Source organism: Triticum urartu, chromosome 5 (assembly GCF_003073215.2).
Source record: "Triticum urartu cultivar G1812 chromosome 5, Tu2.1, whole genome shotgun sequence".
Lineage (NCBI taxonomy): Eukaryota > Viridiplantae > Streptophyta > Magnoliopsida > Poales > Poaceae > Triticum > Triticum urartu.
Window position 1 is genome coordinate 8,826,582 of NC_053026.1, and position 16,254 is coordinate 8,842,835.

At 46.0% G+C, this 16,254-nt stretch overlaps 1 protein-coding gene across 1 annotated transcript; it reads left to right on the top strand.

Moving 5' to 3' along the window:
- The first annotated feature begins 642 nt into the window (after positions 1–642).
- Positions 643–5,718, top strand: LOC125506611. Its single transcript, XM_048671404.1, has 12 exons — positions 643–744; positions 2,103–2,418; positions 2,487–2,615; positions 2,704–2,867; positions 2,973–3,230; positions 3,342–3,401; positions 3,531–3,661; positions 4,134–4,251; positions 4,729–4,821; positions 4,934–5,011; positions 5,130–5,217; positions 5,621–5,718. Exons 1-12 carry the CDS (start codon positions 643–645, stop codon positions 5,716–5,718), a joined length of 1,635 nt encoding a protein of 544 aa, XP_048527361.1.
- The last annotated feature ends 10,536 nt before the right edge of the window (positions 5,719–16,254 follow it).

Genomic DNA, 16,254 nt, shown 5'->3' on the forward strand with positions numbered 1-16,254 from the left:
AAATGACCTACATAATTCTAAACCTACATGGCTTCCGCTTTCAGCATATGAATCATCTACATCCATATCCTCATTGTCATCATCCCCTCCTATCTGTTCACAGTCGAACATGTTATTGTCATCGCGGATGCTTGTATTTAATATGGTTGAGAACATGCAGACCACTTACATTGCCACTGTAAGACTCATCCAAACTCATATAATTTTCGCCGTCATGTTCGTCTTCATCCAATGACAATGATCCGTCCTCGCTACCGCCATCATCACCGTCATATCCTATTTCAGCCTTAATCTATACACGTTCATATATAATCAAATATCCATTCAAACATCACGTAACATCTTTTCAATTAAAATCCGTTCTTAAATTACTATGCCAGCGCCTCACGTACCTCGTTGCCTTCGTCAGACATGAGGCGGTTGTCGCCGGATACGACCTGCCGGCGGCGGAGGCGTCTGCCCGACCGAGACGGTTGTCGGCGTAGTGCACAGCGCGTACGTTTTTTTCGTCGGCCAGGTACTGCCGGAGATGGTGGCGGCGGCGGCGGCGCGAGAGGAGGCGGGTGAGGCGTCTTGAAGATAGGGTTCGCCGATCGTTTTTTTAATCACTCGTGCGTACGCAGCGGACGCGGGCGGGCGTGCATGCGGGACGTGGGCGCCTACATGCGGACGTGGGCGCGTACGGGCGGCCGTACGGCCGACGACTATTCAGCTGCTGCGTACACAACTTGTCAAAACATCCATGTATGGCCCGAGGAGAAAAGGACATGGCGATACTGAACTATATAGTATAATTTTGTTTTCCTCTACATCTTCTCGAATCCATGTATAGGCACTCTTACGACGACCTTTTCTTGATTAGGTGGATTCAATGTGCACCATCCGCGTGATCAAGTTCATTGGAACGCCGGAGAGTCAGGATGGAATGATCTGTCAATGTGCAGACACGCTAGAGTGCCTGCGCTGCCCATGGAATCACTGAAATAAATTAATTGCCAACTTTTCTACTCCCTCCAATCCATATTAATTGTCACTGATTTTATACAACATTGTATATGCAAAGTATGAATTGGAGATAATACTAAAATAAGACAGAGAAGTTGGCAGATTTAGACTGAAACTTAGCGAAATATTATGTACACACCAGAAGGATTCTTCTTTAGGCATGCAGCAGTTAGGTCGCTCCTGGAACACGACCATCGACAACGACGTCTTCATTAGCTCACGATTTGCTCTGTTCCTGGATGCGTCTGACCAGGGAAAAAGAAATAGAACATCCAAAATTTTCCAGCTTCAGAGTTTAGACTATTCCATTCTCAATCATGAAGCGCAACAAGTTATTACTCCCTTTGTTTTTTTAGTCTGCATATAACTTTTGTCTAAAGTTAAAGTATCTCCATTTTAACTAAACTTATAGAAAAAAATATCAACATTTACAAGGCCAAAGGAATATCTTTAGATTCATTATGGAATGTAGTTTCATATTATGTATATTTGGTATTGTAGATGTTGATATTTCTTTTGTATAATTTGGTCAAAGTTGTTAAATTTGACTCGACACAAATTTTATATGCGGAGTAAAAAAGAACGGAGGGAGTACTAGACGAGGAGGAGTCACGGTGTGCCTGCCTGGGCCGCGTACGAGCGAGTGAGATAGAAGAAAGACTCCCTGCTAGCTACATGGGCCGTGGGCTACCGGCCCCTTATCGATTCCAAGCATAAACCCCTAGAAGCCTCAGGCTCCGGCCATCGTGCTCCAGACAAGCAGCGCCTCCGTCCGCCGCTGCAGCACGCACGCACCAGCACCGCCGCCATGTGCATGACCCTGGAGGAGCAGCAAGAAGATTAAGCTCGATCCGGGGACGGAGGAAGACGATGAGGACTTCGAGGTCTCGTCTCCGTTGTGAGTTGTGACTGTGAGCGCTACGTCCCAATTCCTAAATAATACACCCTATTCTCGCTCGGGTAACAGAACCCTATATATACTTATATACTTATAGTATAAAAAAACAGAACCATATTTCATTTTCTTGCTAGCACCCTAATTTTTTTTATTTGGCTAGCGAATAACTGTTGGCCCGATCGAATCGATCATCACGTAGCGGCGGCCGGCTACTGCATCCTCCTCTCAAATCTCAATGGCGGCGGACACTGCGGTGACCCGATCGCCGGAGCGGTCCAAGGCGACCCGCGCTGACGACGACGTCGACCAGGAGGAGGATAGGGAGGCCAAGAAGATGAAGACGAATCTGGACACGGAGGAAGACGCCGACGATGACGACGAGGAGGAGCTGGAGGTCCCGTCTCCGATCCGCGTGCCCTACATCCCCGACCGGCTAAAAAACCGCTTCGGCATGGCTCATCCGACGATATCCGCCGCCTATCGGCGCGCCGAAACCAAATTTCTTGAAAAACGAGGTTATCTCCCTCTCACTTCCCGTGTCTTGTGTCCGTCTCAGTCTCTCATCATTGCCATCTTGCTCCAGATCGCACGGAGAGGCTGCTGCCCACGCGCCAATACTTCCGAACGGCTTGGCTCGTCCCCGTCCCTGACTCCGGGAGGAAGGCCGTGCTCTCCGCCGCCAGATCCCTCCTCCGCCTCTCCTCCTCTCTCGGTACGTGCCCCACACCTGCTATACATGCTGACTCTATCGCTAAGAATTGGGACAAAACCTTGCTGATACATAGCTGCTTGAATCCCAGGTGGCGAGCCACTGGCGCAGTCCGCCGGTTTTTGGATCGAGTGGGACGAGGGGAGCGGAACCGGCGTTGTTCTGACGACCGCGCATCTGATCCGCGCCAAAAAGCCGTTGCCCAAAGACCACTGGGGACGCAAAGACCGCTACCAGTATCATCCGGATGCTCTAGTGAGTACTAAATACTAATCAAGTAATCATGAGAAAAATGTTGTATGCGAGTGCTTTGTAGTTACTATAACAATCCCGCTTTACTTATGCAATGTTTTGTTTCAGGTTATGGTTCACTTAGTCGACGACACCACTGTGGATGGCCGCCTTCTCTATCACCAGCAGCATTATGACCTGGCAATCTTTAAGGTTGCAGTGGATGGACGCGTTCAATTAACCTCTTTTGGTGACATGGTCAATGTTGGTCAAGAGGCTTTGCGGCTCGGAAGAGAAGAAGATTTCAATCTAAGGATAACGCATGGCAAGGTGGAGCCAGACGACGGACACCATTGCATGTGCTTTTCTCGAGATAAAAAATATGAGGTACAATATACTAAAATATTATTGTGACTTTGTGATATTTCACTCTTTTTCAACTATTTACTGTGAGACAAAAGCCCCGCCAATTATTTACTCAATAAAGCATGTGTACAGGAGGTGGAGACACAAAGAAGTGAGAGTGTGCGGAGGGGAAAGGGCGTGTACATACCTAGGGTAAGCGTGAGGTTTTGCGTTATATGCATCATTTCGCAAGTTTGAGTTATATGTAGGTTTGACCTTCATTTTGTAATTCGTTCACACTATTTTGTTTATTATAAGAACATTTTTATACATACATTTTAGTGTGACGATGGTGGAGAGCCGGTCATTGACTTTGATGGCAAGGTTGTAGGGATGATCAGCGGTTGTAAAAGTGGCTCCTTTGTTCCTTCTTTCATTTTGAATAGGTGCATGGATTTGTGGAGGAATTTCGGGTACACATTCTTCCTCAGTTTTATGACAATTCTTGCTAATGCATTCTTTGTCTTTTTTTGTGCATGTAGTATGTAGTTGGACTACATGTATGACCTCATCAATAGAGATTAAGCATATGTTTTGATAGTTCAAAAATGTGATTGTTGTCATGCTCTATCTTTATAATATTTGATAAGTTTATGTATTCATTTTACAAAATCATGTCTGAGTTACACTAGAACAGAGGTGGAACTTTGAATATGGGCGGTAGGGAACAATGTTGTAATACTATAAGATCTTTTTCACGACAATTGTTTTGTAGGGGAAAAATTGTTGATCATTGAGACGAATTCTGAGTGCTTTACTACTTTTTATATCGTTATTGAGCAAATAAAATTTCATTCAATGTTTCTTTTGTTGACTTAAATAACTCAGTTAATCAAAACAATAATATTTCGATGGCTAGAACTTAATTATGTTATCACTTTGTAGGTGCATCCCTCGGCCCCACCTTGGGTTGCAATTTAAGACCCTCAAGTATCTACATCCCACTCATGCCGAGTACATATGGCACAAGCTAAACATCGATGATGGTCTTGTTGTTCAACATGTATACAATTTTTTGTTTTGCCTATCTTTTGTCTTGCTATTATGTATGGGAGCCTTGGCGCAGCGGTAAAGTTGTTGCCTTGTGACCATGAGGTCACGGGTTTGAGTCCTGAAAATAGCCTCTTGCAGACATGTAAGAAAATGTTGCATACTATAGACCCAAGTGGTCGGACCCTTCCCTGGACCCGCGCAAGCGGGGGCAACATTCACCAGGCTGCCCTTTTTTCACTCCCCTCTCACTCACTGAATTTAAATCCAATGTTTGTTGTTTTTATTCCTCCTCCCAAAGCGGCGCTATTCTTCTGCCGCACCCCAATAAAAAAAGTTTATGCCTCCCCTCCGGTGTTATGTCTCTTGGTAAAATAGAATGAATTGGATTTTTTACCAGTTGCCTCGCGAATAGCACCTACAATTATATTTTCATCATCTATTCTCATACACGTTATCAATTAATTAATTGTTACCAATTACATATTAGGTTTCAATGGGATCTCATGCTGAGAAAGTTGGAATCCGGGTAGGTGATATTATTGGACACATTGGTGGAGAACCCGTTTCGACCACAATTGAGGTATGTATATTATGATCTTATTAGATTTTAAATAAAACCAAGAAACTATTGGACTTCCTATTACCTTTGTTTTTCTTCTTGTAATTTCTATCTTTTTTGTTGCTATTATCAGTTGGAAAACAAGTTGCTAAGCATATCAATGAGCAGTTTTGCTGTAGGAAATGACACTAATGCCAAATTGGGTGTTTCTGTAAGTTTGATTTTGTGTTTAAATTTATGCTTTGCTCAACCAGTGTTGTCCATCTCTTCATATGAAACAATATTTTTCCAAATATTAGCACTAAGAAATAGTCGCACTAACTCTATAGGTGCGTGTATTTCACACGGCCAACTGTCTCTGGAGGAAAAACCATTTGACTGTAAATGTATCTGATCATCAAGAAGTAGTTGAACGAGGTATACATAGCTCTTTTAACAATGTAGTCCCATCTATATTTGATTTGGATTTTCAACTATGAATCTCAAGTTATCTGCACCCAGTTTTTTGTAGATACACTTTTACCTATTGTGCAATCATATTTTACATCCACAAGATGTTTTGAATATCGCACTATAAAAGTACAATGCAGTTCATGATTTTGGAGAAGTCGAATGTACAACATTCATTGTTTTTAGGCCAATGGGTTGCCTTTTTACATGCCAAAGCATCCATGTTTGACTTCTTGTTTGCACTTAACGTTGCTTAGAGGTGCCTTATATTATGTCTGAATGTATATTGAACCATATTTGCATTTCTGCTGTTGACAATCTGAATGGATACACGACCTTCTCTTTGACAATGCTATTTTTTCTTTTGTAGCTTATTATCCTATCACTAATGGAGAACGGTTTTCTATTGTGTCGTCGCCTGACCAAGTTGACTCAGACTCGGACTCAGAATTGAACTCGGATGAGTGACTTTTCTTGCGCTTGCACTGGTTCATGTCTTTCAAGTCTTTTTTTATGCAATAGAAGGGAGAATGTCTAGAAAAAGAAGGACAAGGTTGTTTAGCCAAGTCCTATATTTCAAGGTCTACAAATGCCTAGATTTTTGGAGGATAGTGAGATCACGAGTCTCGGTGCTAAGAGGGGGCTTTTAGAAAGTTTAGGGCAGACCCGCACAACTAATATTATCGTTTTTCTATGAATATTACCGAAAAAGGCTTTCGCCCCGCTTTATATATAAAGCAGAGATCATCAACAACCTAGTACAATACATGCCATCAAAACACTCGCACACACCCAAGGCAGGATACATAGGCGCTGAGCGCAGCAACATCACCCCTAGCACTACAAGAGCCACCGGGGGTCTGAATCGTGAAAACGCCAACACGAAGAGAATAAGCTACATACGACGCACCGTGGGCTCCAAGGCGGTGCCTTTAGGAAGGTTACGACATCGAAGCGCCGCCACCGCCCGACCCAAGGATCAGAGTTTCCCCCGGAGCAACACGGCGGGCGGTGAGAGCTGCGGTGACGCCTTCAAGAAGGGAACGAGCTTCGCCGCTGCCAGTTCGTCCGAAGATAGAGCATGTTTTCACCCCGGCCGATATTCCGTCACCAAACGCTACACCATGGCTACCACGCCGCCCACACGGCCATGGCCACCAGGTAGCACCAAGCCACGGGTTTTGCCCAGGAGCACCGCGACACCACCACCAGGGCCGCTGCCCCCGGCATCCAGGACCTTGACGCCACCTCACCCGCCATCCACCACTACCTCAACCAAAGAGACGAGTGGAAAGGAACCACCTTTTGCACCCCTGAGCTGTCCCCAACGTCAGAGCCAATAGGCGGGCCAAAACTGGCCACCATCGACCCGCCCTGCCGCCGGGCACGAGACGAGCTCGGTCCTACCGTCGGGAGCGAGACAAGTCAGGTCTTGGGCGCAAGACAAGCTTGGTCCTGCTGCCAGGCGCGAGACGAGACCGGTCCAGTTGCCGGGCGCGGGACGAGCTCTGACCCGCAGCCGGGCGCGGGACGAGCTCTGACCCGCAGCCGGGCGTGAGACGGGCGGTGGACGCCGCTGAGATAGGGCCAATCCTCCGATGAAAGTAGCGCCCGAACGACGGGAAGAGGAATCGAAGGTCAACAAGGGTGCTCACCGACAGGCAGACGCCGAAGAGCTCCAGCCGCCGCCGTGAAACGATCCAGACCACCACCATGGGCCACCACCACGCCGTGGCATCCCACATCCATGTCGGGACCACGAGGGGCAGTCCCGAGCCAGCGCCACCACCCTCCCCGCCAACGGCCGCCGCACGCATGGTTAGCCGAAGCCCACACCGCCGCCAACGCCACCACCGGCACGAACCACCACCACCACCACTGCGCCGCCGTCACCACCAACCACTGCAAGGCGGCCGCCCGCGGGCCGCTGACCCCGTCTCGCGCCGTCGGCCGGGATCCCAGCGCTGGATCCGGCCGGCACGCATCCACCCGGCGCCAACCACCACAGCGCGCAGCCGCTCGAGCCCGCCCGCCCGCAGCCCTCCACGCCACCGCCGTGACATCCAGCGCCGCCGCTGCGCCCCGCATAGCGCCACGCGCTGGCCGAGCCAGACCGACCCACGTCGACCTCACCACGTGAGGAGGAGAAGGCTCCCCGTCGCCGCCCACGCCAGGCAGGCTACGCCCGCCGGCGCGCCCGGGCGGCGGCGAGGGAAGAGGAGGAGGAGAGGGGGCCGGCGGCGGGGAGAAGCCTCCTCTGTCGCCCGCGGGAGTGCCCAAGGAGGGTTAGGGCGGGGGACTTCTATGAATATTTAGAGGCACCTCAAAGGACTTCTCTTTTTATTTCCTTATAAATAAGTTGTTGTAGGTACCATTTTTAGAAGGAATAGCACCAAATGTGCATTTATTACTTAGTTTGCGTGTGTTTTCCCTGGTGCGGACGGCCGCTGTTGCATGTGAGTCAACATGGCAAAACAGGATGTACTGTCAGAAAAGAAAACTGGGAGGATGGAAGAGATGAACCTTTCTTTGACACCCAAACACAACGTGAAAAATCATCTGAAAAATGCACTGTGAATCAAAACTAAGCATGTCAAGCTGGTGTTGGGCCTGGACCCATGTGTGTAACTACATAGCATGTTGTGTGGGTCAGCGAGTTACGAGTGTGTGTAGCAGGTGTTTTTTTTAAGGTAACCATGCATTCCACTAAAACAAAGCAAGATTACAGGAGAACACATATACATGGAAATGATGAAACACACGGGAACATGACATCTTGCCTGGAACCATTGCACAACGGAGCCGAGAGAAATACAGACCCAAGGATTCCTAACACAAGCCGGAACCGTCAACCATCTCCAGCCTCCAACACCTTCGACACGCTCGCCGGAGAAAGAGAAGAAAGGCCTCCATCATTGCCATAGCCAGATAGGTACCATCACCAGCAAAGCTTTGTGAACCGAAGACCAAGCCCTCCGCACGCGGCAGGGCACATAACGTTGTGGCATGTTGGCCTGGGGTTGTCCTCATGCCATCCAGACCTCGGATCCGGAACTACCAGTCAACGTCGTCGAGGAAGACCAGCCATCCGCATACCTCTTCACTTGTTCCAGACAGGCCATCCTGTTACGCACACTAACGCCACCACCAAGGGTAGGAACTGCCAGTTACCTCCTGAACAAGGACACCTTGCTCCTCAACAGCGTTGGAGGGAACGCCACATCGACGAGGACGGAGAAGGAGGACACTGAAGGAAATATGCCCTAGAGGCAATAATAAAGATATTGTTTATTTCCTTATATCATGATAAATGTTTATTATTCATGCTAGAATTGTATTAACCGGAAACATAATACATGTGTGAATACATAGACAAACAAAGTGTCACTAGTATGCCTCTACTTGACTAGCTCGTTAATCAAAGATGGTTATGTTTCCTAACCATGGACAAAGAGTTGTCATTTGATTAACGGGATCACATCATTAGTTGAATGATCTGATTGACATGACCCATTCCACTAGCTTAGCACCCGATTGTTTAGTATGTTGCTATTGCTTTCTTCATGACTTATACATGTTCCTATGACTATGAGATTATGTAACTCTCGTGTGCCGGAGGAACACTTTGTGTGCTACCAAACGTCAACAACGTAACTGGGTGATTATAAAGGAGCATTACAGGTGTCTCCAAAGGTAGATGTTGGGTTGACGTATTTCGAGATTAGGATTTGTCACTCCGATTGTCGGAGAGGTATCTCTGGGCCCTCTCGGTAATACACATCACATAAGCCTTGCAAGCATTACAACTAATATGTTGGTTGTGAGATGATGTATTACGGAACGAGTAAAGAGACTTGCGTAACGAGATTGAACTAGGTATTGGATACCGACGATCGAATCTCGGGCAAGTAACATACCGATGACAAAGGGAACAACGTATGTTGTTATGCGGTCTGACCGATAAAGATCTTCGTAGAATATGTAGGAGCCAATATGGGCATCCAGGTCCCGCTATTGGTTATTGACCGGAGACGTGTCTCGGTCATGTCTACATTGTTCTCGAACCCGTAGGGTCCGCACGCTTAAGGTTACGATGACAGTTATTATTATGAGTTTATGTTTTGATGTACCGAAGGTTGTTCGGAGTCCGGATGTGATCACGGACATGACGAGGAGTCTCGAAATGGTCGAGACATAACGATTGATATATTGGACGGCTATATTCGGACACCGGAAGTGTTCCGGGGAAGTTTCGGATAAAACCGGAGAACCGGGGGGTTACCGGAACCCCCCGGGGGGTTAATGGGCCTCATGGGCCTAAAGTGGAGAAGAGGAAAGGCAGCCAGGGCAGGCCGCGCGCCCCCTCTCCCCCTAGTCCGAATTGGACAAGGAGGGAGGGGCGGCGCCCCCCCTTTCCTTCCTCTCCTCTCTCCCTTCCTTCCCCTCTCCTACTTGGACAAGGAAAGGGAGGGGAGTCCTACTCCCGGTAGGAGTAGGACTCCTCCTGCGCGCCTCCTACTAGGGCCGGCCGCACCCCCCTTGGCTCCTTTATATACGGCGGCAGGGGGCACCCTAGGACACACAAGTTGATCTTCGTGATCGTTCCTTAGCCGTGTGCGGTGCCCCCCTCCACGATATTACACCTCGATCATATTGTAGCGGTGCTTAGGCGAAGCCCTGCGACGGTTAAACATCAAGATCGTCACCACGCCGTCGTGCTGACGAAACTCCTCCCCGAAAGCTTTGCTGGATCGGAGCCCGGGGTGCGTCATCGAGCTGTACGTGCGTCAAGAACTCGGAGGTGCCGGAGTAACGGTGCTTGGATCGGTTGGACCGGGAAGACGTACGACTACTTCCTCTACGTTGCATCAATGCTTCCGCTTCGGTCTACGAGGGTACATAGACAACACTCTCCCCTCTCGTTGCTATGCATCACCATGATCTTGCGTGTGCGTAGGAAATTTTTTGAAATTACTACGTTCCCCAACAGTGGTATCAGAGCCAGGTTTTATGGTTTGATGTTATATGCACGTGTAGAACACAAGTGAGTTGTGCGCGATATAAGTCATACTGCCTACCAGCATGTCATACTTTGGTTCGGCGGTATTGTTGGATGAAGCGGTCCGGACTGACATTACGCGTACGCATACGCGAGACTGGTTCTACCGCCGTGCTTTGCACACAGGTGGCTGGCGGGTGTCAGTTTCTCCAACTTTAGTTGAACCGAGTGTGGCTACGCCCGGTCTTTGCGAAGGTTAAAACGACATCAACTTGACAAACTATCGTTGTGGTTTTAATGCGTAGGTAAGATTGGTTCTTACTTAAGCCCGTAGCAGCCACGTAAAACTTGCAACAAACAAAGTAGAGGACGTCTAACTTGTTTTTGTAGGACATGTTGTGATGTGATATGGTCAAGACATGATGCTAAATTTTATTGTATGAGATGATCATGTTTTGTAACTGAGTTATCGGCAACTGGCAGGAGCCATATGGTTGTCGCTTTATTTTATGCAATGCAATCGCTCTGTAATGCTTTACTTTATCACTAGGCGGTAGCGATAGTCGTAGAAGCATAAGATTGGCGAGACGACAACGATGCTACGATGGAGATCAAGGTGTCGCGCCGGTGACGATGGTGATCATGACGGTGCTTCGGAGATGGAGATCACAAGCACAAGATGATGATGGCCATATCATATCACTTATATTGATTGCATGTGATGTTTATCTTTTATGCATCTTATCTTGCTTTGATTGACGGTAGCATTATAAGATGATCTCTCACTAAATTATCAAGAAGTGTTCTCCTTGAGTATGCACCGTTGCCAAAGTTCGTCGTGCCCAGACACCACGTGATGATCGGGTGTGATAAGCTCTACGTCCATCTACAACGGGTGCAAGCCAGTTTTGCACACGCAGAATACTCAGGTTAAACTTGACGAGCCTAGCATATGCAGATATGGCCTCGGAACACGGAGACCGAAAGGTCGAGCGTGAATCATATAGTAGATATGATCAACATAATGATGTTCACCATTGAAAACTAATCCATTTCACGTGATGATCGGTTATGGTTTAGTTGATTTGGATCACGTGATCACTTAGAGGATTAGAGGGATGTCTATCTAAGTGGGAGTTCTTAAGTAATATGATTAATTGAACTTAAATTTATCATGAACTTAGTACCTGATAGTATCTTGCTTATATATGTTTGATTGTAGATAGATGGCCCATGCTATTGTTCCGTTAAATTTTAATGCGTTCCTTGAGAAAGCAAAGTTGAAAGATGATGGTAGCAATTACACGGACTGTGTCCGTAACTTGAGGATTATCCTCATTGCTGCACAGAAGAATTACGTCCTGGAAGCACTGCTGGGTGCCAGGCCTGCTGCTGGAGCAACACCAGATGTTATGAACGTCTGGCAGAGCAAAGCTGATGACTACTCGATAGTTCAGTGTGCCATGCTTACGGCTTAGAATCGGGACTTCAACGACGTTTTGAACGTCATGGAGCATATGAGATGTTCCAGGAGTTGAAGTTAATATTTCAAGCAAATGTCCGGATTGAGAGATATGAAGGCTCCAATAAGTTCTATAGCTGCAAGATGGAGGAGAACAGTTCTGTCAGTGAGCATATACTCAAAATGTCTGGGTATAATAATCACTTGATTCAGATGGGAGTCAATCTTCCAGATGATTGCGTCATTGACAGAATTCTCCAATCACTGCCACCAAGCTACAAGAGCTTCGTGATGAACTATAATATGCAAGGATGAATAAGACTATTCCTGAGCTCTTCGCAATGCTGAAAGCTGCGGAGGTAGAAATCAAAAAGGAGCATCAAGTGTTGATGGTCAACAAGACCACTAGTTTCAAGAAAAAGGGCAAAGGGAAGAAGGGGAACTTCAAGAAGAACAGCAAGCAAGTTGCTGCTCAAGAGAAGAAACCCAAGTCTGGACCTAAGCCTGAAATTTGCAACTCGAAACAGGGACTACGGATTAAGCGAACACTGGCAAAGGACGAGGTGACGATGCGCGTGGGAAATGGTTCCAAAGTCGATGTGATCGCAGTCGGCACGCTACCGCTACATCTACCTTCGGGATTAGTATTAGACCTAAATAATTGTTATTTGGTGCCAGCTTTGAGCATGAACATTATATCTGGATCTTGTTTGATGCAAGACGGTTATTCATTTAAATCAGAGAATAATGGTTGTTCTATTTATATGAGTAATATCTTTTATGGTCATGCACCCTTAAAGAGTGGTCTATTTCTGATGAATCTCGATAGTAGTGATACACATATTCATAATGTTGAAACCAAAAGATGCAGAATTGATAATGATAGTGCAACTTATTTGTGGCACTGCCGTTTAGGTCATATCGGTGTAAAGCGCATGAAGAAAGTCCATACTGATGGACTTTTGGAACCACTTTATTATGAATCACTTGGTACTTGCGAACCGTGCCTCATGGGCAAGATGACTAAAACACCGTTCTCCGGTACTATGGAGAGAGCAATAGATTTGTTGGAAATCATACATACAGATGTATGTGGTCCAATGAATATTGAGGCTCGTGGCGGATATCGTTATTTTCTTACCTTCACAGATGACTTAAGCAGATATGGTTATATCTACTTAATGAAACATAAGTCTGAAACATTTGAAAAGTTCAAAGAATTTCAGAGTGAAGTTGAAAATCATCGTAACAAGAAAATAAAGTTTCTATGATCTGATCGTGGAGGAGAATATTTGAGTTACGAGCTTGGTGTACATTTGAAACAATACGGAATAGTTTCGCAACTCACGCCACCCGGAACACCACAGCGTAATGGTGTGTCCGAACGTCGTAATCGTACTTTACTAGATATGGTGCTATCTATGATGTCTCTTACTGATTTACGGCTATCGTTTTGGGGTTATGCTTTAGAGACGGCCGCATTCACGTTAAATAGGGCACCATCAAAATCCGTTGAGACGACGCCTTATGAACTATGGTTTGGCAAGAAACCAAAGTTATCGTTTCTTAAAGTTTGGGGCTGCGATGCTTATGTGAAAAAGCTTCAACCTGATAAACTCGAACCCAAATCGGAGAAATGTGTCTTCATAGGATACCCAAAGGAGACTGTTGGGTACACCTTCTATCACAGATCCGAAGGCAAGACATTCGTTGCTAAGAATGGATCCTTTCTAGAGAAGGAGTTTCTCTCGAAAGAAGTGAGTGGCAGGAAAGTAGAACTTGATGAGGTAACTGTACCTGCTCCCTTGTTGGAAAGTAGTTCATCACAGAAATCGGTTTCTGCGACACCTACACCAATTGGTGAGGAATTTAATGATGATGATCATGAAATTTCAGATCAAGTTACTACTGAGCCTCGTAGGTCAACCAGAGTAAGATCCGCACCAGAGTGGTACGGTAATCCTGTTCTGGAAATCATGCTACTAGATCATGATGAACCTACGAACTATGAAGAAGCGATGGTGAGCCCAGATTCCGCGAAATGGCTTGAAGCCATGAAATCTGAGATGGGATCCATGTATGAAAACAAAGTATGGACTTTGGTTGACTTGCCCGATGATCGGCAAGCAATTGAGAATAAATGGATCTTCAAGAAGAAGACTGACGCTGACGGTAATATTACTGTCTTCAAAGCTCGACTTGTCGCAAAAGGTTTTCGACAAGTTCAAGGGGTTGACTACGATGAGACCTTCTCACCCGTAGCGATGCTTAAGTCTGTCCGAATCATGTTAGCAATTGCCGCATTTTATGATTATGAAATTTGGCAGATGGATGTCAAAACTGCATTCCTAAATGGATTTCTGGAAGAAGAGTTGTATATGATGCAACCGGAAGGTTTTGTCGATCCAAAGGGAGCTCACAAAGTGTGCAAGCTCTAGCAATCCATTTATGGACTGGTGCAAACCTCCCGGAGTTGGAATAAACGCTTTGATAGTGTGATCAAAGCATTTGGTTTTATACAGACTTTCGGAGAAGTCTGTATTTACAAGAAAGTGAGTGGGAGCTCTGTAGCATTTCTGATATTATATGTGGATGACATATTACTGATTGGAAATGATATAGAATTTCTGGATAGCATAAAGGGATACTTGAATAAGAGTTTTTCAATGAAAGACCTCGGTGAAGCTGCTTACATATTAGGAATAAAGATCTATAGAGATAGATCAAGACGCTTAATTGGACTTTCACAAAGCACATACCTTGACAAGATTTTGAAGAAGTTCAAAATGGATCAAGCAAAGAAAGGGTTCTTGCCTGTGTTACAAGGTGTGAAGTTGAGTCAGACTCAATGCCCGACCACTGCAGAAGATAGAGAGAAAATGAAAGATGTTCCCTATGCTTCAGCCATAGGCTCTATCATGTATGCAATGCTGTGTACCAGACCTGATGTGTGCCTTGCTATAAGTTTAGCAGGGAGGTACCAAAGTAATCCAGGAGTGGATCACTGGACAACGGTCAAGAACATCCTGAAATACCTAAAAAGGACTAAGGATATGTTTCTCGTATATGGAGGTGACAAAGAGCTCATCGTAAACGGTTACGTTGATGCAAGCTTTGACACTGATCCGGACGATTCTAAATCGCAAACCGGATACGTGTTTACATTAAACGGTGGAGCTGTCAGTTGGTGCAGTTCTAAACAAAGCGTCGTGGCGGGATCTACATGTGAAGCGGAGTACATAGCTGCTTGGGAAGCAGCAAACGAAGGAGTCTGGATGAAGGAGTTCATATCCGATCTAGGTGTCATACCTAGCGCATCGGGTCCAATGAAAATCTTTTGTGACAATACTAGTGGCAAAGGAATCCAGATTTCACAAAAGAACCAAGCACATCAAGAGACGCTTTAATTCCATCCGGGATCTAGTCAAGGTGGGAGACATAGAGATTGGCAAGATACATACGGATCTGAATGTGGCAGACCCGTTGACTAAGCCTCTTCCACGAGCAAAACATGATCAGCACCAAGGCTCCATGGGTGTTAGAATCATTACTGTGTAATCTAGATTATTGACTCTAGTGCAGGTGGGAGACTGAAGGAAATATGCCCTAGAGGCAATAATAAAGATATTATTTATTTCCTTATATCATGATAAATGTTTATTATTCATGCTAGAATTGTATTAACTGGAAACATAATACATGTGTGAATACATAGACAAACAAAGTGTCACTAGTATGCCTCTACTTGACTAGTTCGTTAATCAAAGATGGTTATGTTTCCTAACCATGGACAAAGAGTTGTCATTTGATTAACGGGATCACATCATTAGTTGAATGATCTGATTGACATGACCCATTCCACTAGCTTAGCACCCAATCGTTTAGTATGTTGCTATTGCTTTCTTCATGACTTATACATGTTCCTATGACTATGAGATTATGTAACTCCCGTGTGCCGGAAGAACACTTTGTGTGCTACCAAACGTCACAATGTAACTGGGTGATTATAAAGGTGCTCTACAGGTGTCTCCAAAGGTACATGTTGGGTTGACGTATTTCGAGATTAGGATTTGTCACTCCGGTCGTCGGAGAGGTATCTCTGGGCCCTCTCGGTAATGCACATCACTTAAGCCTTGCAAGCATTGCAACTAATGAGTTAGTTGCGGGATGATGTATTACGGAACGAGTAAAGAGACTTGCCGGTAACGAGATTGAACTAGGTATTGGATACCGACGATCAAATCTCGGGCAAGTAACATACCGATGACAAAGGGAACAACGTATGTTGTTATGCGGTCTGACCGATAAAGATCTTCGTAGAATATGTAGGAGCCAATATGGGCATCCAGGTCCCGCTGTTGGTTATTGACCGGAGACGTGTCTCGGTCATGTCTACATTGTTCTCGAACCGTAGGGTCCGCACGCTTAAAGTTACGATGACAGTTTCATTATGAGTTTATGTATTTTGATGTACCGAAGGTTGTTCGGAGTCCCGGATGTGATCACGGACATGTCGAGGAGTCTCGAAATGGTCGAGACATAA

Bases quoted from the DNA above. Each gene is read 5' to 3' on its own strand.
- LOC125506611 (XM_048671404.1), top strand. From the start codon at position 643: ATGCGGGACGTGGGCGCCTACATGCGGACGTGGGCGCGTACGGGCGGC. The intron at 745-2,102 runs GTATGGCCCGAG...ATCATCACGTAG, and splicing joins CAACTTGTCAAAACATCCAT to CGGCGGCCGGCTACTGCATC. The intron at 2,868-2,972 runs GTGAGTACTAAA...GTTTTGTTTCAG, and splicing joins AGTATCATCCGGATGCTCTA to GTTATGGTTCACTTAGTCGA.